At 41.9% G+C, this 23,672-nt stretch overlaps 1 protein-coding gene across 11 annotated transcripts in view; it reads left to right on the forward strand.

Annotated features, from left to right (window-relative positions):
• STARD13 (StAR related lipid transfer domain containing 13) overlaps positions 1–23,672 on the forward strand; it is a 308,987-nt gene that overhangs the window by 272,955 nt on the left and 12,360 nt on the right. For all 11 annotated transcript variants that reach the window (XM_064441029.1, XM_064441031.1, XM_064441027.1 and 8 more), the window contains 5 exons: positions 6,669–6,732; positions 11,968–13,346; positions 14,776–14,949; positions 17,017–17,176; positions 21,232–21,430. In XM_064441029.1, coding sequence (XP_064297099.1) covers positions 6,669–6,732; positions 11,968–13,346; positions 14,776–14,949; positions 17,017–17,176; positions 21,232–21,430 — 1,976 coding nt within the window. The remainder of the gene's footprint in view (positions 1–6,668; positions 6,733–11,967; positions 13,347–14,775; positions 14,950–17,016; positions 17,177–21,231; positions 21,431–23,672) is intronic.

A 23,672-nucleotide genomic window follows, 5' to 3' on the forward strand; every position in this document is an offset into this window, starting at 1 on the left:
GTAGTAGCCATTGCATCTGAAGACAAATCAGTAGGAAAGACTTGGATCCTTCAGTGATTGCTCTCAAGGATGCCAGGGAGCAGAATAACTGCAGACTTGATCCACTGCTGTTCTCTACAGCTTGGTGGGAGGGATTGCTATGCCCATGCCTAAGAAACCTTCTTCCCACACATGCATACATCCCGCCTGCTTCAGTCTGGAATGGTGGAAGACACATGTTGCTGTAGTTTGGGAACTGGGAAGTGGTAGGAGGTTGAGATCTCTTCCCTTCTGCCCCTTTCCACAAAGTTGAAAGACCATCCAAAAGTGCAAGTATGATGTCTGTCCCTGTCCCTTTCTCCTGAGAGCAAACACTGAGGTGCAGTCATTGCATAGCTCTGTGACTCTCCCTAGTCTTTCTCTCTGAAGTAATTAGCAATGGTTGTATTTCAGTTATGGTCACCAGGTATCCCAGCACCTACACAGCTAAATGGGAACAGCTCACCTCTTGCTCCTCTGGCCTCTCCGTAGACTCACAGATACACTTAGAATAGTTACACTAGGATGATCTATTTATGAGTATTTCTTTGTGAGCTGAACAGCTAAAGACTGGGGTTTTTTTTCCTCTTTTATTAAAAGATGAGGTTTTGGAAAATAAACTAGCAGCTGGAGAGATGCACTTATAAGACAGGATGCTTTATATTAGCCTAAATTGAGTGATACTGCTGAGACCTGTGTTATATAAGCATCGACCCAGATCCTTCCAAACTATTTTATTCAAAGACAAAGGGGTTTATAACTGTCTAGTAAATTTTTTTTGTAATTATTTTATTCAGAAGAAAACACCTTTAATTTTTGTTGGGAGCTTTTAAACAGTTTAGATCTAAAAAAAGGAAGAACCCTCATATACTAGTCAAGTAGAAATACAAGTATTATGTACAGGTTATGTTTTCAGATTGCAGATACTTAGTTTGCTGTAACTCAGCAGCTCCAAACCTTTAGCTGCGAACAACCTCTAAAGAGCGATTTTGCCAAATGTCAAGATTCAGGTTCATCAGTAAAGAGTGCCAGACGCTGCCCCCAGTACCAGCTTTGTTACTATATTAGCTATCAAACCAACATCTTCCAAGTTTTCTGGTGCACTGGAAATCCTCATAGCTTGACTGACCACTGTGGCTGGGTTTCCACTCTTCCTTTGCTCTGTGGTGGCGTTACTACAAGGTGCATACCAGTATATCATACGAGAGCCACAGGCTGTGATGCACTTTTATGAAAGAGAGAGTTGTATGTTAATAAATGGTTGGTTGCTATTTCTGTATGCACCGATTCCCAGGTTGGGAACCAAACTTCCATTCTTCAAACACCCAAAACTGCCCTCGAAGCTATGCTTGACTAAGCCTTCACACTGACTAATATTGCATTCAGCCCATAGTACTGAACAAAATGGGGTTCTCATTTTTATTTGGAGGATTTTAAAGCTGGAATGCCAGAGTGGATAATCAGTTTGAGCAGAGTTTTAGCTCTGAATGGTAATGATTCTAGCATAAACACTGAATTTCTCTGCTCTTGTGGATTGAAATCAGACTCTCAACCTCATTTTATAATCAGCTTTCTTTATGGCATTGCAGTAAAGAAGACAACATGAGGTACAAATGCAGAGGAACCTTTTCTTTTTTAAAGGCAGCTGGTAGTATTTTAGTCAGAAAGCCTAAGACTCCCTGTTGTAAAAGGTTTCAGTGACCTTTTTGAGATATTCTAACAGTCCTGCTGTTTACAATATCATCTGATAATTTGGCAGAGTAAAGACCAAATTTGCAGCCTTTGGGTTAGAGGCATATTTATCAAGAGATTCCACTCAGATTTTATTGAGTAACGAACAATAGAAAATTGCCATGCAATCTGCAGGCAAATGCTGTCAGCCTGCCAAAATAATAATTAGGCATGAAAATTTTATAGCTGGACCTCTGTGTCATTTCCAAAATAGCAGCAACCAACTCTGTTCTGGGAACTTTTGTGGCTGCTGTGATAAGAAGGTGAGAAGGAAAAGCCAAGCCATGTTGCACTTTCACGTAAATTCATGTAAAGACAGTGACTAAGAATATAAAGAACGAGTATGTAAGAGTCTGATACATAGGCCCCTAAACCAAGCTCTTAAAATTTGAACTATGCCAAGCAGCCAGCAACCTCTTTTTCCATAGCTAGTGTCTCTTAAGTAGCTTGTAAATAATCCAAAGGTCGCTGTACATGGGACATCCTACCATTAGAGTTTTGAAGTGGTGATTGTATAGTCAGTACTGTCTGCTGAGTTATATTGCTGTAGGTGCTGTTAAGCGATAAGCCCACCTCTCCACGTGGAGTACAGAAGGCCGAGCTCTGAAGTCAGCAGAATGGCTCCCATTGACCTCAAGGAGAGTTGACTCACTTCATGTGAGCATGTAGCCTATAAGGTAATTCTCTCAGTTGCAGCCATGACAAAAAGGGATGGGACTGGAAAACAGTATATCCTTTTCACACACAAAACTGGTGGAACAGGGATGTGCTGGTGCTAGCTTCACACTCCACCCCTGCCAGTACTGCGAGGACCCTTATTCAGTGTTGAGTCCTCAGCAGAGCCCAGCATGAGCAGCTGGATATCCTCTTCCCAAATCCCACAGCACCAGAAGAAGCCAGCAAAAGGCATATGTATGCAGCACCTAAACTTGGCTAGGAGTAGTGATAAAGCAAAGAAATGGTGCAGTGTTTCCCTCAGAGAGGAATTTAAGGAATCATAAAATGTGTTTGCTTTGTCATGATCCATAAGAGAGGACATCTGCAGATCTGCAGAGGTAGGAAACACTGTGCTGTCCCTCCCCATGGTGTCTCCTGCAAAACTGGTTTCTGCCCCTGGCTGCATTCCCCACCAGCTGCTTAGAAGCAGCTGCAGAACAGGTCCAGGGGAATGCATGGAGCTCCAAGTCACTTCAAAGTTGTCTTGCTATTATCTGGGTGGCTCTTCAGGCAGGACAACAGGTCGCCCATGAGGTTTTCCAGCTGATCACATCCTGCATTGCTACAAGCTTGTATTTATTTATAAACACTGCTTAGTGCTGTACAGGATGTGAAAGTCAGAGATTTCCTGCTTCTGAAAAACTTCCATCGTAAGGGTTTACAAGTACTGGGGTTGGGATTCAGAGCCCTAAATACCTGTGTCTAATGCCATCTTAGATCTCCCAAGATATCTCAGACTTCTCCATGGGGCTGGCTGGACTAAAAGGACCTGCAGCAGCTGAATGACAGGCTTGATACTTTGATATTTGGATCTAAAAATACCACAAGACACCTCTGTTTGGGCACCTAAATCACTCTGCTGTTGTTAAGTATGGTTTCAAGGGACACTTTTAACATAGACCTGATGTTTCACCATAGAGATAAGTGTTAAACCTTAGAGGTAGTGTTTACCTGTGATGGCCTGGAGAAGAAATAAAATAAACATCAGTGAAGCACTTGCTGTAGTAAATATTTTGCAAGCTTCCCCTGAACACTGCAGAGCTTTCCAGACAACCATTCAGATGCATCCTAGATGTTTTTTATATAGCCGCCTCTCTTGTTTTTATTTAATGTGAGGTTTTTTTCTGCTTTTCTCAAGTGTCGAGTTTGTGTTTTGTTGAAGTTACAAACAGGTAGTCTTTTCCCATCTTTTCAAGCACTGACATGAAAGTGTAGTACTCTCTCACTTCAGCTGGAACATTAGTGACAGCCTTTTGTAGCCAGAGATTTTATTTCTTGGTTTTTTTTAAAGATTTGTTGAGGGCTTGGCTGTCAGTCATCTAGCGACTTTAAGCAGATGAGAAAAGCTTTCTGCCACTGCTGGCACATCAACAAGGCATAAGAAGTTGAAACAGACTGGCTTTGATTGGAGTTGTTAGTACCAGGCAAGCTCACAAATATGATCATTAGTTCTCTAATTCCACTGGCAAATCTTTCCACAGCACTGGAAAAACCCCAGAAAGCATGCCAATGTTTCGGAGATGGGTGAATTTAAAACCTGAAGTTGAGCACCTTGCACCCAGTAAAAAGTAGTTTTGTTTTTGATGGAGTGAGTTCTGCATAGCAAAGCCAGGTTAGAAAGCAAGCAGGACAATGGTGTGGCTTTCCAAGCCTCCAGTTTAAGTAATGATATTCACTTTTGTAGAGCTGACCTCTCAGTCCCTGCTGAAATGATCTTGCTCTTGAATGCTGTTAGCGGGGAAGCAATGGCTTTGGATAGTCTTGTTGGTTTGACCACGTGCTTTCTGCACCCTTCTGTGCTGAAGAAGCAGCCCTTTTCAATAGAAATGCCCCAACACTTTCTGCTGTGGGCTGGGCACGTGCAGAGGTACCTGGGTGTAGACAGAGCGAAGGGTACGTCATGGGCTGTCTCTTCCTCATCTTTCCGCTCCTGAAGCACATGCCTTGCTCCTTGGATTTTAGAGGGCAAGCTACACTATAGTGAGTGGAACAAGCACTGGGTCCCAGTATTTAAAATGTTTTCTTCTACATCTCTGAACAAGTGCAAATAGGCAGTAAGTACAGAGGGATTTCATAAACTATTGAGGAAGCAGTTGCAGAGATCACCTGCCAGGGTCTGTTGTGGAGACGGGGCTGTGCCAAAGACCTCTTTCTCAAGAGAGTTTCTTCAGTGCCTGCTTTCATGGAGGCAAGGGAAGTGGAGTCGATGGCTTGGTTTTCAGAGTCGATGAGCAGCTTGAAAGATCTCCTGGTCAGCCTTGCAGGACACATTTAGGTCAAGGAAGCAGGGAGCCTTTCACCATCGCTGGTCTGACAGCTCACTACGTAACCATGTGAGGATATGGTGGCAGCTTGATTCAGACACACAGCTATGAGCACTCAGGTGGCACACAGTGGCATGTCAGTGTGGAAATGTGGCTACAAACTTGTACCTTCAGCATAGACCAGCTAAGCTAATGCAGGGGTGCAGGGACTCTGATCTGAGCCTCCAGTTCACCTCTTGGAGGAGGCTGTCTCTACAGATAGAAAGTTGGGCTGGGGTCCTTTGAAAAATGTGTCTGTGCCTCTGTATATTTGGAATTGGTGTCAATAGGCAAATGTAAACATTTTGCACTCAGAAGAAGCGCTGAACATTATTCAGCCACAGGGCCCCAAGAAAACGCAACTTTGGGTTGAGAAATTCCATGTTTGGGCAAAAGATGAGCTTTGCAATAATACATGTAATCCCCGAGGAGGAGGATTTGTGGGCAGAAGGCTGAAGATATATCTGCAGAGCCACAAATCCTGAAATTTATTACAAGAATGTTACTATCATGCATGCTGGATGTGCTTGTGCATGCATTATACTCACATTAATATGATGAACACAGGACTTTTCTGATATGGCATAACAGGTTTATTGGCTTGAGTTAGGGATGAGTGTTTTATCTACAAATGAGTAGGTGATATTTTGTGAGGGAATTTTTTTTAAGGAGGATCCACATTTGGTGGGCTGATTCATTATTAGTGGTGGCAATCTGAAAGGATTTCTAGTATTAGAAGTCCCTTGGAGGTATATGTTAATGCTATAATGTTCTTATCCTATGTGAGAGATTATATTATTGATGTGATACTTTCTTTCATGTGTCCTTGTAACTTATCTCATACATTTCAAATGTTATCAGTTCTGGAGATTTGTAGCCTCTTTCTGAGACCCAGAAGCAACAGGGGCAACTCTTGCTGCAAAGACACAGGAGATGCAGGCGGCCTACAGAAGAGTGTTGCGGGCAAATGGTGCTCTCACTCTGCCTTTATTTTGAAATTCAGCCCTAGATCTAGAAAATGTTCAAAGTTGAACATATTTAACCCTCAGCCTTTGCTTTTAAAAGATGGGTGGTTTCATGAGTCAGGACATTTAAGTATAAATAAAAACTAATCAGTTATGATTAGCATGTTAGGTTGCCTATTGAATGAGCATGTTTTCTTGTCCTGACTCTGCACATGGACACACAAGCATGTTCACTTTCCATCTTTATCAGATTGTCATTTCAACCTACTATTGTCATGGGCTAGCATTGGATTTAAGGAGCAGAAGCCTTACAGAGTCCCTGATAACATCATTACAAACACGGTCAAAAATAATTTAAAATATTTATTTAAAGATGTTACATTTGTTACATTTGGGTGTTAACCTGTCTATAAGATCCACAGGTGTGGGAAAGGAACTATTAGCTATGGGGGAACATTTAACTAATTGCTAAAAGTTTTTCTTTATGTCAACTTTTTAAAAGAGGTGCTAACTGCCTGAAGTGAGAAACTGCATCTTTTTCTTTTGTCTTTCACAAGTGCTTTGACATCCCCTACCCTTAACCTTAAATTATTTTAGACCAATTATGTTATGTGGTCCTGCAGAAGGCAACTTACCTCCTTCATCTCCTGTCATTTCCCCATCTATCAGAGGTGTTTGTTTATACCCATTTCCTTTGCTAAGTACTTAAATGTCTATGAATTAAAAAGCAATATATAAAACCTGGTTATCAAGTAATATGATTCCCTTTTAATGCAGTGGTGTTATAGCCTGGAATACGACGAGTATAATTTCTGAAGCCTGTTCTATGCAGTTAGCACCCTACAGGCAGATAAGAGAAAAGCTTTTGAACTTACGAAAAGTCATGCCCTTTAATCAGATGCTGCTAATCTTTTGAATTTGCTTTGCTCTGTAGACGACTGAACACACTGAACAAGTGCGCCTCAATGAAACTCGATGTGAACTTCCAAAGAAAAAAGGTAAGGAAACTCCACGAAACGTCCTGGGTTTGCCCTGGTTTTTGGGATAAGAGCGTCCCAATTTAGTTTTTAAGTCAGTAGTACTCCTAAGAGTAAGTTAAGTGTATTTGACTTTGAACATGTGTGTCAGCATTATCTGGAAACATGATAATGTGAATTGCTGAATCTTCAAATTATAAATAAAATAAGGAAAAAAACTGTGACTAATACAGCGGGAACAATATTGCGTGTTAAAAGGGCACACACAGTACTTAAAACTTTACGTATGTGCAATTCAAGTTAGCGGGTGAAAAGACAGCACGGTTTCATTAGGCTGGCTTGTTTGCCAATGCCGTGTGCGTACACAATGGAAAATCCTGCCCAGAAAAAATGGAAGCTGCTAGGATGAAAACAATAGCTTTTCTTTATTTCTTGTACTGACTTATCCCCAGTTAAGAATATGAAAATAAACTGTCATTCTTACAAGCTGCTGTGTAACATGGGAATTATTTGAGCTTAAAGGGTTTCAGCGAGGACTGTAGAAACTGCCTATTGATTTTGAGAGTTTTGTAACATGTCCAGCATTAACTGTTGAAAGGTTGGTTTCCTGGTCACTAATTCCCCCAAGCCCTTCAGCAGTGTACAACTGTAGTTGTTGAGTCTGAGAAACCTTGGTGCCTGTTTTTCCTCCCTTAGAGTGTTTGTCTAATGCATTTTAAAAATTACCTCCAAGAGCTGAATTTTTGGTGTCTTTGCAGATTCAGTCTATTCATACTCTATTCACTGTTTGAGGGAACTTGAACAAAGGATGTTTTTAGTGTCCAGATATTCTGCCTTCTGCACGTGCCCATTTGTCCTGCTGTGTACATAGCCTCTTTAGCATGCGTTTTGTCCATTCACTGGAGCCACGGCGACCTCTTCTCTTCACTGCTTCAGACCTGATGGATTTTTCTTGTCTTTGATAAGCACCAACACTTTCCACATCAAACACCTACATCACACTTGACAGAAGGAACAGTAAAATCCCCTGACTACATGATAACTTTATGACTTGGGCAGGTAGGCGCTACAGGAAGAGGCTGAGGTCCTTCAGCAAAAACTAACTCATTTAATTGTGTTGTTGGCTTGCTGGAGCGGAGTCTGGTTTGTGTCCATGCACTTGTGAACTTGTGTTCATGCAGAGATACTAGTGCTGCACAGGAGACAGAATTACAAAAAGCAACATCTAGGTAACGGCTGACTGTCCTCTGGAAATTTTGTTTAGTTCCTGTCCTCCTTCTCTTCAACAAATACTTTGGGTTTGGTGTGAGGTTTGTATGCTTCTTTGCTTTCTTCTTTAAATGCCTGATTATGCTGGGTTAAAAAAAAGGGAGGATTTTCTCATTAGCTTTGTTTTTAATAGTTTTTTCTCCCACTCCTCCCTGTTTTGAATGGATTGAAGCCCTCAGCTGCTCTCCTTGCAGATGACCAAGTGAGACTGCCCTATTTGGTTCCCTTTTAAGGGACAGAAGGTAGTTGGGTCCATACCTGCATGAGGCCAGGGAGAAGTAGAGCACAGAAAAATGTAGAGAAGGAGGGGATGAAGGAGATTTGGAATGACAGATACAGAGCAAGTGAAAGTAGAAGGGAATGTGGGGGAGAGAAGAAGAGGGTGGAGAGGCTGCTGGCAGAAGGAAGTGTAAATGGAAGTGTAAAAACTGGAAATTGGGTCTGAAATTGAACACTGAACCAAGTAAACTTTTTTGCTGTAGATACTGCCTTTCCTAATAGTCTCTATGGTGATCCAAACAATGAAGTGCAAAATCAGCTTGCTTTGGAGGTTCAGGATAACAGGTTTGCACAGGACTAGCACAGCTGCTTGAGTGATTCATCAAACTACAGCCAAGCAAGCTGCCAGGCAAGGTTACTGTGGAAGCCAGGCATGGGGTACGTGTTCTCCACCGCCTGCTCTCCCACCCAATACGTTCATGCTGTGGGCTACTGTCTTCCCCTTGGCTTCATCAAGATGCATACAGAAATCGGCGTGTATGTGTTGCAAATATGTCCGTAAGCGATTTGGACAGACAGCGATTAGCCTTTGGATTAACTGCCTTCTGCAGCTGTCAATTTATGAGAATTCCTGCCCCCAGCTGGAAAAATGTGGCAGAATTCCACCACAGATAAACCCACTTTTTGCCTTTTGTTAGCATCCCTCTGTATCTTAGGCAAGTACACCCTCAGTCAAAAAGCTGTACTATTTTAAATCAACTGTGACAAATCTGTGATTCAAAACCTCTTTCTCTTTGGCAAATGTTATCAGTCACTCCTCAAGAAACTTGCCCCTTCTCATCTTCCCAAACATAATGGTATTAAATGGGCTTTTGAATATGCTCCAAAGCCATGCACTTGATTTCACCCGAGGTCAGTAGAAGTATACAGTCACTGCTCCAAGATGTCTGCTCCGCCTGTGTAAGATGAATAATTGCTTTCAGACCTACTCTTGATCCACTGTCCCTGTAGCTGGTGACATGTCGCTTGGCAAAGTGCTCTCTGCATTTTTTTTAGGACAATCTCATTTGTTAGGGCACTCTGATATCTAACAAGAACAGTGGGTCATTGAGGATGTTCGTGGCTTCCAGAATTTTCACTGATTCCATCAAAAGAAAAGCACATTATGTCACAGGACTCGCAAATCAGCCAAATTTAGAGTGAGTCACCATGGCAGCATTTCAGTATCCAGATATTTCATTTTGTCTGATTTTTCTTCTGATGAAACACAAGCAAGTTTCATTACCAGTTAAAAAAACTAAACTAAACCTTTTTTTTTCAAGTGAGCTGCAAATTTTGACACCAAAACCCCTCTTTATTTTCTGAGTGGTTCTTGGGCAGAACGTAATCCTATCTTTGTTGTGGTTAGACGCAAAACTTGTTTACTACCAATATCCATTTCTGTGCATCTCTACTTTCTTTAAAAAACAAATCTTAGAACTTATTTTCCTCTTAAAATGATTTAAAGTATATTCACTACTGAATTTATGTATACTTCTGTCTCTTTCTCTGTGCCCTCCTCTTGGTGTTTTTCACAATGGCTCTACCACTTTGGCTAGTTTAATCAGTTCCAGCTTGTAGAAAATACAGGCTAAATCCTGTCAGTTCATACAGTAATGTCAGTGCAGCTACAGGGATTTGTGTCAGCCAAGAATCTTCTTTAAGGTCTCCTTGGCATATTGGGATGTACAACAAATAAAAAAAAATATATTTTTATCCTATTGGCTGGTGCCATCAACGCCTCAGCAGTGGTATGCTTTGTAGATATAATTACCACTACTAAATATTTAAAAGTACATACCCGTGCGGTTTTTAAAATATCCACTTTGTGGCACTACTAAGACCACAACAGATGGATTTTTAAGTGCCCAAGTCTGTGCAGTCCTTTGCTCTGTATATGCATACAGCCAACTGTCAAGCTGAAATGAAGGTAGAGCTGTCTGGAATGCCATTTCTTCCCTGCAGACAAAATGGCCAAGGTAGTATTAGCCTTTTCTAGCACCCTTCCTGCCCCTTCACTAGCTGCTTAATTTTTCTCTCTAGCTAGCAGCAGAACTCAGATCTCTTGTTCATTCCTGTGAACTAACATCAGCTGCAGGAGCACTGCACACCTCCATGTTAACAGAGAAAAGAGGAATGATTAAACCCAAAATTTCATAGCTATATTTTATTTCATGGTTTGGACATGATCTAAAACATCTGGCCGACTTGAAGTGATAAACTGGCAAAAGCTTATGACATTAGTGAGACCTGGAACAGTACTGGTCCCAATCTCTATCTTCTGAGATTTTGCCTTATTTAAGATTTTGGGAATTCTGGTAAAATTTGTTTTACATTTTCGGTTAGACAGGCCAGCACAGAGCTCGTCAGAGATGGCAGATAACTTTATGATCAAAACTTCATAGAAAAATACTTCTAATAATAGACTTTTAAAATGAGAATTTTTCCAGTCCCAAAATAGTCTTTCTGGTTTAGCACCTCATTTTAGTCTGACAGCCTGTCATATTTTACTGCCTTCGTACTGCTTCCAAGAATGTGAAGAGCTGTTTGGACGTCATGTAGGTGAAGTTAGTTTGTTCTGCTTTAAAGCGAATGTACAAGAATAAAGCAGTATAAACATGGTTCAAAGTCAAGGGAAGGATATTCATTAGCAACTGTGGGCTTCGCATCCTTAGAGACCAGCAAATTTGACACCAACTGCGTGCTTCATGCTGAAGATGCATCTTTTTTGTTTGAGCTAACAGATGAGAAAAATGTCATAGGGATGAGCTTTTTTATCCAAATTTGTTTCAAGGCGCATGTTGTCTGCATTGCAGAGTAGATCCTGGAGCTACCCAAACATAAGCACAACTCTGCATGCCCCAGCCTGAGGAATGAGACTAGGAAGGGCTGTGGGGCTGCTGCTGCCTCAGGAGAGGTTGGGGGAAGCCAGAGACAGTGGATCAGGCTGGAGATGGTCAAGTCTGGGCTGCCTCTGATGGCAAAGGCAATGCAGATAGCGCTTGCCACTGTGGGGAAGCTCACCTCAGCTGTAGATGCTGCCCCATCCAGGACTGAGCCTGGCTGCTCCTCCTCCCCACACCTCCACGTCTGCCGTTGCTGCCTTCCTTTGCCTGTGCTCAGACCCACCCTAAGTGACACCTTCAAATATTTTTTTACTGTTACTTTAAGCATCGTGGCTATTAGCTGTAATTACGTTCCTGAAACATGAATCTTGTTAGAAGTACCTGGTCTGTGAAGTTTATAGGTGTTTGCTTAGTTCTCACTGCAAAACTAAGTGCAGCACTGGGTATTTGCTGTCTTGGTTTCTTAAATGGCTCCTATTGCTGTAGTACCCAGCTACTTCCCAGTCTTTACCATGTGTATCAACACTATCCCTGCAAATAAGGATCCCTCTACTTGGACCTTTCAACCTCCTTTTTCTTCTGAACAGTCACTATGGGCATCAGTCCTACACAGTTCAGCGCACAGGGAATCCACCCCACAGAAGCCAAGAGGCACTGATGGGACTCATGAGCAGGCTTTTATTCCTTACTTGTTAAGATGCTCACTGCAGTCTTTACAATTAAATGGAAGAGGCTGTTATGAAAGGATTGATGAGCAATCTTTCATAAACTAGGTTCAGGGAGACTTCACCACCTGTTGTTCACATGGAGCAGCACAATCATATTAATTCAAATAACAAGTAAAAGCACCTGTTTTTAACATATGCTACTTGCTATTTTCCAGAGTGAAGATTCAGATGAAGAAGACCTCTGTGCTATCAGTAATAAATGGACTTTCCAAAGAACCAGCAGACGATGGTCTCGGGTGGACGACATTGATGCTTTGCTTCACCGACCAGACAGACATGGATCTTCTGGGGACATTAAAATGAAAAATACAACAAGCAGCGAGAGCGTCCTTACAGATCTGAGTGAACCTGAGGTCTCATCTATTCACAGCGAGAGCAGTGGGGGAAGTGACAACAGGAGTCAGTCCGGCATCAGCAGCGCTGCCAGGGAGACCTGCAACTGCTCTGGCCAGCACGATGTAGAAAGCACACTGCTGCAAGACACCACTGTGATAAACACTGCCCTGCCCACCAAGGACAATCTGAAGAATGAGAAACCAACACGAACCAAAGCAAAAACCTTTCTAAAACGCATGGAGACACTAAAAGCAAAAGGTGTCCATGGGAAACTAAAAGGCTCGGGAAGAACAGGTCCATTAGAAATAAGTGGACCTGTTCTCCAGTATGAGCCGAAATCCTTGAAAGACATGCACTGTGTACAGATAGTCAATGGTGATCTCCAAAACTTAGGACAAGATTCAGTCAAAAGAGGACTTTCCTTTTCTGCCAAATCCAGCAGTGACAGCAGTCAGTCTGAAAACAGCAGCAGTGGGGTGAGCACACCGTGTTTGAAGGAACGCAAATGCCATGAAGCAAACAAGAGAGGCGGGATGTACCTGGAGGACCTAGATGTTCTGGCAGGAACGGCCTTACGGCAAGTGGTAGACCAAAACCGCAAAAATGAATTTCATTCCCAAGAGAACTTGGTTGTGCATATTCCCAAGGATCATAAACCAGGGACCTTCCCAAAGGCACTTTCTATTGAAAGCCTCTCACCTACAGACAACAGTAACAGTGTAAACTGGAGGACAGGCAGCATCTCTTTGGGAAAGCAGAACTGCTCGACTCCAAAAGAGTCTGGATTGATGGCTTGCTGCCCTAAAGAGAGCAGAATTAGTATCTATGACAATGTACCAGGTTCCCACTTGTATGCTAGTACTGGGGACCTCCTGGACTTAGAGAAAGATGTCCTTTTTCCTCATTTAGATGACATTTTGCAACATGTCAATGGACTCCAGGAGGTGGTAGATGGCTGGTCAAAGAATGTGTTGCCAGGTCTGCCAGCCGATGATGTGTCGGTCAGGGAATCTCCGTTATTGCCTTTCCAGTCACCCACACAGATTACACTTGATTTTGAAGGAAACTCTGTCTCTGATGGCCGGACCACACCGAGTGACATGGATAGAGATGGAACATCCCTGAATGAATCGGAAGCCACTGGTGTTAGGGACAGGAGAGACTCTGGGGTGGGAGCGTCACTCACAAGGCCAAGCAGGTAGGTAGCAAAATTTTGTACACAGATCCATAGACCGTGAAATACAATATAACGAAGCAGAGGCTCTCAGCCTGGGAGTCAGAAGGTACAGGGTACCATTACAGTTGAACTCATCCTGTATGGGGATGGGGACTTCCCAGGAAAGGGTGGGACTTTGGGAGAAGGGGCATCCTGCTATGGAAATTCTTGCATGGAGTCAGTAGAGAACTGGTTTAGCAGAGCACACTGAGGGATTTTTTTCTCCCTTGATCCATTGATTACATAGTAGGACCCTTTATATATTGTGGGATATATTTTCTGTTTGTCTTCTAAGTTATGCACCCCAGTATTTACATGTCAGTAGCCTTGTGCACTTTTTTTATGCACTGGTCTGCTTTAAAAACGTGTCCCTTTGTACTCAGAGAGAATTCCCCTACTCCGCCTCAGTCCCTTACATGATGGGGTGAAATTATGTTATACAATTAACTTCTTAATAAAAGTGAAAAGCAGGATTTTGTTAAGAGTTTGCAGACCTGTTTTAAGTCAGAAGGGTGAGTTCCTGTTGAACCAAGGGAGCACGGTCCTGGGTAAAGGCCTTTGTGGATCCATACCGCTGTGTGTAGGGTGGCTTTTATGTGCAAAAGCAGTGAGAAAATACCTGGTCTTTTCTGATCTTCTGTTAGTCTTGTCATGTCCTCACAGAGGATTCTGCCATGCCATAGTTTACTACTGCCCACGCTTGCTTACCACCATCACAAGCAAGGGAACTCAAGGAAACTACTGAGTAAATGAGCAGTGCCAAAGTTTTTAGGATTTGAGCCAGAGCTCATGTTTAGCAAAACAAGAAACTGAAATGAGTTTTTTTTCCAGTGTATCCAGTATATAGAGAAAGTGCATTGGAGTAAAGAGAAGATGTGAGTGGCTCAATAGCTTGGTGATTACGGCTCTTGCCAAGGAGACACAGGGTTCACTCCTTTCTCAAAAAAATCCTTCAGTATTTAATAATAGAGATATTTGGAGAACCTCATCTCCAGATACCTTGGTGGTTAGGCCAGCCTCATGGGAGGTAAGGGACCAGGCATCAAATCCCAATTCTGAGTCAGGGAGAGAACATTTGAATCTGTATCTCTCACATCCTGTTGGAAATGTGTGGGCTAAAGGGCATGGCAGGCTGTGCTGCTCCCCTGAGTACATGGATGGGCCCCACAGCCACTGGTGAATCTAACATTGAAAAAACCAAAGCTTGGGCATTTCCAAAATTAAAGTGATTGAGCAAATTGTTTTATTTGCCTCCAAGCTATATTTTCTTTCAGTTGGCACACCATGAGCCATAACGTGTGTATATGTTTATGTGTGTTTTGTATATTGGCCAGCACTATCTCACAGTATACCACCTTCTCTGCCCAGTTAAAGCAGTTGTCTGATTTTTCTATTGTTTCTTTTGTTAAAGGCGATTACGATGGCATAGTTTCCAAATCTCTCATTGCCTGAGCCACTCCATCGCATCACTTCACATCAGCAATCAGTCAGCAGCCCAGCTGAATCTACTGCAGAAATTCTCTCTGCTTCGTCTTACTGCCATCATGGAAAAGTACTCCATGTCAAACAAACATGGGTGGACCTGGTGAGTACCATCGATAACTGGAAGAGAAAAATTTTTAGAAGAAAATAGTTTCTCCTAATTTTGTTATACTGATAGTAGATTTAGTAAATGCAATTAGGAAGAGCAGTTTATTTCAACTGTAGAATTTGAAACTGTCCCCTTTAATCCATTGCTGCCTAGTGACTCAGTGGCAAAGTCAGGAATAGATCCTGGAGATCTGACTTCATTCCTGTGCTCTAACAGAGAGACAACCCCAGCCTCTCTAACAACACTCCAGTTCCAGAAAAATAAACAGGAGTAGGAGAGAGTGATTAAAAGTAGGAAATGTTTACAGTAAGTCTTCCCCAGAATTTGTTTTGTGATTCAAAAAGAAACAGCTGCTGATGATACTTCATATGTTTGATATTGGTTTGTTTGTGCTTTAAAAGAAGGGTTAGAACAGTTACAGGAGTTTTGTCTGCAGATCAAGAGTAAGCTTTAGCCTAGTCCTGGGCTTGCGTTAGAGGGAGCTTGCAGCTGTAGCAGCTGTAACAGCTACCTGGCCACTCAGAGCGTGGAGTGAAGGGCAGATGGACATGAATGCTGGCGATGTGGCTCCTCCTGCAGCAACTGGCTACAGAAATCTGCATGTTTAATACTATACGAACCCTGATGGGCCATGCATACTGAAGTATACTGGAATGGAAATGGCCATAGATAAGAGATTATAAGTATCTGAGAAATAATCAGAAGGATAACAGAAACTTTTCCTAATACACAGAGACACTGAGTCCAAGAATAATATGACTTGACATTTACATTGTGATTTCCATGTTCAAGTTCAAAGCACTTTGAAATCCCACTAATTTCAGCTGTGAGCTAGATAAGACAAGTTTTCCTTTAGAAATGGAAAAATAGATACAAGGGACTACGTGTGAGATTCACCTCACTGACATCAGCCACTCTGAAAAGTTATAAGTCTAATCTGAGCAAGTTAGGTCCGCCGTCTGTGCTCAGTGGAAAAAGACAGGCAACTCCAAAGGCAGTTCATTCTATCCAAGGCTCAGGATTTGGGTCACCCTCCAGAGGTGCCTCTCTCCACAGTTTATATAGAGGAAGTCAGGACTGCTAACTCTTTCTAAATCTCCGTTACAGAGCAAAAATTCAGTAAGATGAACCCCCAGATTGCTGTTCTCCTTCGGTGCAGTTCCCTGCAGCTAGCTGACAACATCTGTACTGAAATTAATGTCACCTTAACCAACTCCAAATAAGCAGACCAGAATACAGCAAATTCTAGATGCTGCTGTTTGTACAAAGGTTTTCCCTCCTGATTAATATTTCTTCAGTTTGTATAATCAGTCTCTAAGGATTTGTAAGAGTGGGACTTTAAATAGCTGTGAAGTTATATGCTGTACTCCTTCAGTAGGTCATTTAATCCAAGTTTTATCTCCTTCCCACACAGATGAGAAAAATCTTTGTCATATTCAGGTCATAGTCACCTTTTTTTTTAAAAAAAATTCCACTGCAGTTATGACTCCACAAAGGGAATCCAGTTTGTTCTCATTTTCACCATCATTTCAGAAAAAAACAAGCTTGCCAGCTTCACTTACAATCATATAACACCAGGGATGAATCCGGCACATAGAGATTTCCCACCATCATTTATTACTGTAAATCGTTAGTCAATAGAAATGCTAAATCATGTAGCTGGTAGTACAAAAATCATTCAGCATGTTAGAGGACTGAACCTCCTTTTCTTTCAGATAGCCTCTGCACTATGCTTTGCTGTGCCATTCCTTTGGGTCCCTACTGGATGCTTTAAACCATGTTGGCTTCAGCTGGATGACAACTGTCTAGTAAAAGCTTTTTGTCAGAACAGATTGTTATTCTACATCTTAGAGCCAGAGGCCTTCTACTTATAAAAGTTTTCAAGAAATCCATCAATTATACAGATTGTAAAGTGTCTGTGTACCGTGCATTAAGAATTATTTCACTATCTTTATAAAAAAGGAGGTGCCTGCAGTTACCAATTTCTGCCAGCAGTGTTACTCAGAGAGGCTGTGTAAATACTTTGATATTTTCATGCAGCCTGTTCATGTTAATTTTCAGGTCTGTGCCAAAGTTCATGAAGAGGATGAAAGTCCCTGACTACAAGGATAAGAACGTCTTTGGTGTGCCTCTGATAGTTCACGTCCAGAGAACAGGACAGCCTCTTCCCCAGAGCATACAGCAAGCGCTACGCTACCTACGGAGCAATTGTCTAGATCAGGTATGACCTTTACTCCTGGGACTCAGGGTTTTTTTTGTGAAAAGCCACCCTAAACAAGCAATGGTGAAGTTTTTTGTACTGGGTACCAGAATTACTTGAAGATTGTTATATCTCATATTGGGCCCAGATCTCCTCTGGTGATTTGATACCTGGTGTCAGTACTAAAGATTTACCATTTTGAGATTTGCATACAGCTAATCTGTTGAATTCCTGAAGCTATAACAGTTCTGCTGATTTGTGTACAATAGCATACCTCAAGGAATGGCATGAGAACTTCATGCCTCTTGAATCACAGCTCAGGAGTCCCAGCTTCTACCTGTATCTGCACTGCTTATGCTTGACTGTTTCCACTGAGGGTTAACTGCATTCACCATTTCACAAGTTATCGTACAAAAGGTTTTATTTACTTAGTAAAGAAAGAAAAGTCCAAGAATAGAGAGCAAACTCAGCAAAATATTCTAAGTATTCTGTTGACAAAGTCAGATATATTCAGATAGAGTTAGGTCAGCAGGGGTTCAATGCCAAAGCCATTACGGTACATTTCCTTTTATAGCGTTCTTAGCTGCAGCAAGCCAGCTGGGAGACCCTCACGCTCCAAGTATTTCAGACTTCTTGATTCCCTTTAGCTACAGAGCAGGGACATACCAATCATATTTTTACTGTTCTTTCCCTAAGGATGAGGATATGTATCTCCATGAACATAGGACTGGGAGAAACCCCCTGGCTGTTTGAGTTCAGTCCTCTACTACTATGGACCTTGTGTCATATGACCTCTTTCATAACTGCTTTTAGGTAGTTATAAGTTCAAAAGGAGCAACCAGCATTGTACTTCACAGACTTTGCTGCTTTCCTAGCTCTGAGTACACAAAAAGGGTGGAAATGGTCAGCTCTGAATCTTTCTGTTTTCTGATCACCATTCTGGTTGCTGTTCAGGTTGTTTTGTTGGGTGACAGCCATCCTCCCCAAAATGGAAGTCTAAAAATTAAATGCTTAGCTGTGAATCACAGCCATTTCCCTTTACAGCCAGAGACACAGGCCCTTCCTGTCCTTTCTCTCTGTTGACTGTGAAGGAATCCCATAGTGGTCAGACTTAACATCTACCTCCTGGGTGTCAAAAGTGAGGTGAGATGAGTTCTGCCTACCATATGTAATACAGGAGTTGAGGGGTGGGAGGAATAGCCAGTTGGAAATGTATTAACAGGGGATGGAAGGGAAGATGCATAGAGACAACTAGAAGCAATACATTCAGTAGCTGACATGCCTGGTTATCGCTGTGGTAATCTGGATTTGCGTACTGAGTGGGGAAACCCAGTGTAGAAAGAAAAGTGATGCAGCAAGCCTGGAATCAGTGATGGAATTGGAGGAGGAGACACTTGCCCAACTATGAGGAACAGGAGATGTGGGGATAGGGATGGGCTTGTCAGCTAAGTGGCAGAACAATACGAAGAAAGAAAAGAGAGGGGGCATAAATGGGGGAGAAAGTAACAGAGAGGGTAGAACCAAAGAGAAAGAAAAATATCTTGAGAGATTTGAGGTGGTCAAAAGGAGTGTCCGTGGGCAGTCTCAGACAAATATCTGCTCCAAGAGGGAGGGTTTACTTGCTGGGAAGCATCAGAACTATGTGAAGCGCCATTTCAACTCGTCTTGAGTTTCCACTCAGAGTAAAATTGGGAAACTATTGAATAGAAAATGAAGGAGGAGAAGTACAGTTTGGGACCATTTAAAATATCTTTCTACCAAAAATCTTTCTAGGCCAAAACCCTCCAGGCAATTCAGCTTCTCTGCTTTACAGTCACTCCCTTTGTTCCCATTTAATTCAAAGTCTCCTAATGCCCAGCCAGAGGTCTGAGCAGCCTCCAGTCTCCCCCAGCATCTTGCTTATGTGTCTTTTCCATGCACTGCAGAAGGCAGTCTAGAGTCCTGGACAGGCATGAGAGCTTCTACTGCACGCACTTGGTAAAGTTGAGGTTGCTCTAAATCATTGCAAAGTCTGTCTCCTGACACTGAAATGTCTAAGGTGGTATGAGAAGCCTTACCATTATTTGTAGGATATATTATTCAGCTTCAACTTGTGAAATAGAAAATTCTTCGCCTTTGTCAGCTGTATCTTATTTCTGTCATGCATCATATGGCTACTTGCAGGGCAGATGATCCAGAGCATGGGGGTAATAAAGAGATTGGGCCAGACTAACCTCTGATAAATCACTGGATTTATAGTCCCATTTTATTTACAGAATGAGTCTGTAATATTGCAGAACAGAGCCTAAAACATTTTACTATCAAGTGAAGAACTGTCCTTTTTTGATTAATTATGACTTTTTCCAAGAAAAAGGGAAATAGGAGTTTGGATAACTATCAGTAAACAAAAACAGAGATCAAGGGTAGCAGAATGATGTGGAGCAGGAGATTGTACAGGTGAGATTTGAAGTCTGACCTCTCAAATCAGACTTTGCTGGAAGTTTTTAAAGGTTCTTAATACCAGCAAGGACACTTTCCCTCAAAAGCAGAGAACTGAGCCTCTGCTCTCACATTTATCTACCACACGCCAAAACTGTCTTTTTTCAACAGAATTGGCACAGGTCCTTCTGCATCTTCAGCACACATTTCTAAGAGGAAATGGTATTTAAGAAGTCATCGTCAAAGGGAAAGGGAAAACCAGATGACAGGAGTCAGATGCTCTTTCTTGTATTTTCTTGTCCGAATGAAGAACAGAGCTTCACCTGTGAACAGAAATACAGTGCACTGGGATGTATGCAGGGCACACTCTAGTTTTTTACTTCCTGCACATAAATACAGCACATGAGGAACGCTAAATTCATCACTAAGAAGACATAGCAGAAGAGCTGCTCACAGTCAGTCTGGGGTAGCAGTTCATCTCCGTATAAATAAATACATGCCCTCACAGAGCTGCATAGAATGTAATTAGTGTCATTAATGTGTGAGTTAATGGAAGTCCTAAATACCACGTTCCTGAACATGGGACGTGTTCTAGGGAAAGCAGGGACCTCCGTGAACTCTGTGCTGGCAGAAGTGAGTGGAGGAAGGCCAAAAGGCATTATTTCCTTGCCTTTATACATTTTTATTGGTGGACTATGCCACACAGAAAGCTGAACAGACCACCAGCAAGAGAGTGGGCATGGAGGAGCAGAAGTTTATAGCTACCAACCTGAAATGCAGCTTTTACATAGGTCTTTCTCAATATTTCACCTTTTCCCCTGCAAATCTGAAGGAAGACAGTGCTAACACTTCCCAAATGAAACACTGTAAATGCACTTGGGAATAAATAATGTGGTTAAGGCTCAGGAATTCACCCCCGGGGGAATTCCACTGGCAAGAAGGACGTAAAAGGGCAGCACTGCCATGAAGGCATCATTTGAAGAATTACTGCTTCCTTTAGAAGAGAGAGCAAAAATGATAAAAATGTATCTTAGTGACACTGCAGAAGTAATCCCTCTGTGGTCCCTGCTTTTGAACTGGGGTTTTTAGTGGGATTTGGGGGAACTGTTGGAAGCAGAGAGCAGAAAGGGGGAAAAATAGATTTGGTCTTGATTTTAAAGCTCTACCAGGATGTACTAATCTTTTGCCACAGCATTTATTACTTAGCTGAGCATAATACTTTGTTGTTAGTCTTCAAAATTTATACCCAAATAAACATAAGGAACCAGATTCTCAGCTGGAGTAAATCAACAGACAGCTACCCAAGCCAAGCAAGCCACTGCTGATTTATATCAGCTGAGCATCTTGCTTAAACTCTTCAGGCAGCAGGGATATCACATGCACTCTGAACTTTCCCTCTAGGATGGGACACTGAGCAGCAGCGTTATTAACTCTTACAGTCCTGCCATGGGAGCATGCACTTGCCTACAATACAGTGGGAAGTCATTACCATTACACTTGCACATTTCTCTTGTTCTTGCCTAGAGAAAAATAAGCAGCCCAAGCTTTGGTCACAATCTAAGTTCCCTATAATAGATTTATATATGTGTAACTATACGTACATACACACTTTAAGTAACGTTATTTTTAAACTCAGTTCAACACGGTGCTTTTTTTAGGTGGGTCTGTTTCGAAAATCTGGAGTGAAATCCCGAATCCAGGCCCTACGTCAGATGAATGAGAGCTCCCCAGACAACGTCAACTATGAAGACCAGTCAGCATATGATGTGGCAGACATGGTAAAGCAGTTTTTCAGGGATTTGCCAGAACCTCTGCTCACAAGTAAGCTAGGAGAGACTTTTCTACACATCTACCAATGTAAGTTGCAATATTTTTATTATTATAAACAATTATATAATAATATATAATATATTGTGGATAATTTTGGTATGTTAACACTGGGTTGGATTCTTTCTGCTCACCTTTGAGATGTATAAAAGAACCTCTCTGCCCTCCAAATCTTTCACTGAGAGATTTTTAGAACTGCCTAAAGATTTCAGTGTCAAAATACTAACAAATACGATGGAAAGACAGTGTTCAAATCTTGAGAAGCTTTGAAAATATCAGCCACACAATCAGAAAGAAGCCAAGAGGACAAGTTATAATGGACATAAAAAGTGTGAAGACTCACATTTTTGTCAGATTTCTTTAAACTGTGGGCCCATTTCATGCAGACATCTCAATGCAAGTGAGTCTTCTGGGCATGGAGAAGTGGTACTTGACCATGAGAACATAAGCCTGTGCAGTCCCTTTCATTGCTATGACTTTTAATTATTTGCCTTTTCACTATAGTCAATAAAATGTACATGCAAGCAACAAGCTGCCTTCATTTACATCTTCAGCTTATATGTAAAGATCTCATAGATAAAGAGAAAAACAGAGGATGATTTCTTTTCATTTCAGTATACTGCTTATACTTCAGCAAAATCTGAGGCTCGAATTCATCAGAATGATGAAAATCCCTGTAAATCAGGAAATGACTGTGTATCTCTTCTCCAGACTGAGGGAGAAATAAACAATGAGGAAAACACTGAAAAGCCAGAGGAATTAGAGTTTTTTCCTGAGAATGTCCATTATGAAGGCCAGTCAGCCGGTGCTCTGGCAGATACAGAAAAACATACCCAGCCAGCATAAGCCAAATAACCGGAAGCGCTAGAGAGGAGCGTGTCTGTGTGTCTAGTCTTTTCATTTGCAGACACTTCAGCTGCCAAAACAATAGAAAGCCATTTTTAAACACTGTATAAAACCAGTGCTAAAGAATCTAAGTCACTTCTGTGCCTCCTTTTACTGTAAAAATCTCTCTGTGGTGCATAGTCACTGATGTGTTTAACATCACAGTGTCTGTAGCTGGTAGAGAAATGTTGTGATCCTGCATGTGAGAGACAGCATCGCAAGTAAATTTAGTGGATTTGGTCATACATGATGTCTTGGGACATAAGTGAACTGAAACAGTTGGTGCCTAGCCCTGGACCATCATTTCCCCCTCTTCTTTCCTGCTTACAAGTTACAGGTCTTGTCTGCCTACGCACACATCAGCGTGCTTGTTCAAAAAAGCAACACAAAGTCTTGGTTTAGATAAAATGGCAATCACAATTGTTTCAATAGTGAAGTGGCCGAGGAGATTATCCACTAGAAAGACATGTTCTACGTGTCCTTGGAAACAAATTGCCTTTAAACTATCACTTGATGAGAATTGGGAATGTCCTATCTTGCCATTGGAGAGACTGCAAATAAACTACCCCCTTGCCAAAGGGAGAGAGACATGGCAGATCTTTGTCTTTGGCATTATGAGGTCTGTAGCCAGAAGGAATCCCCATCTCCGAGTTGGGAGCCTGGCATTAGCATTCACAACAGCCAGAAGGCTGAACAGTGAAATATTGCTACCAGACAACAAAAAAAATGCTGTAAAAAAGGGGCACGGGCTGACTTGTAACCCTGCGTGGTACTGCAGTGGGAAGTCTGAAAAACTCAACGCTGACTGGAGGGGAAAAAATATGCTAGGAAAGATTTTCTTGAGCTTCACCAGTACTTTAAAGCATTTCTGAAAGACTTGCAGGTGGGCCTGTTTAAACCAAGGTGGGAACAGGAAAAGATGGGCTCTGTAGACACTGGAGACTAATGTTTGGGTTAAGAATGAGTAGCAGCGGGCTTTTTTCCGTGTGACCAACAACAAATATATTTTTCTGTTTTAGACAGTACTGACAAAACTCCTTTCACAGAAAGAAAAATGTTGCAAATTGCTGGGATACCAACTGTATTTCATAATGTCTGCAATTAAATAAATCTGTAGCTGGGAGTTTTTCTTCCCCTTCATCCTGTTTAACAAATCATTAATGTGAAGTTAGGAAGGATTTTTTCTCTCTTAGTGTATTGGCAAGGGATTTCTGATTTTCTGGGACTCACTGAAGATCATCTTCTTATATCCGAGATCTTTTTCCTATATCCAGAATGGCTTGGTTTGCTGTAACGCAAGGGATTGGGAATGAGATGATTAGTGTAGTTGTCTATAAGGCATAGCACTGATGAAACCTGATGAAACTTACTCCATTTCCCTAAAACT

The sequence above is a fragment of the Phalacrocorax carbo genome, chromosome 1, assembly GCF_963921805.1.
Source record: "Phalacrocorax carbo chromosome 1, bPhaCar2.1, whole genome shotgun sequence".
Taxonomy (NCBI): domain Eukaryota; kingdom Metazoa; phylum Chordata; class Aves; order Suliformes; family Phalacrocoracidae; genus Phalacrocorax; species Phalacrocorax carbo.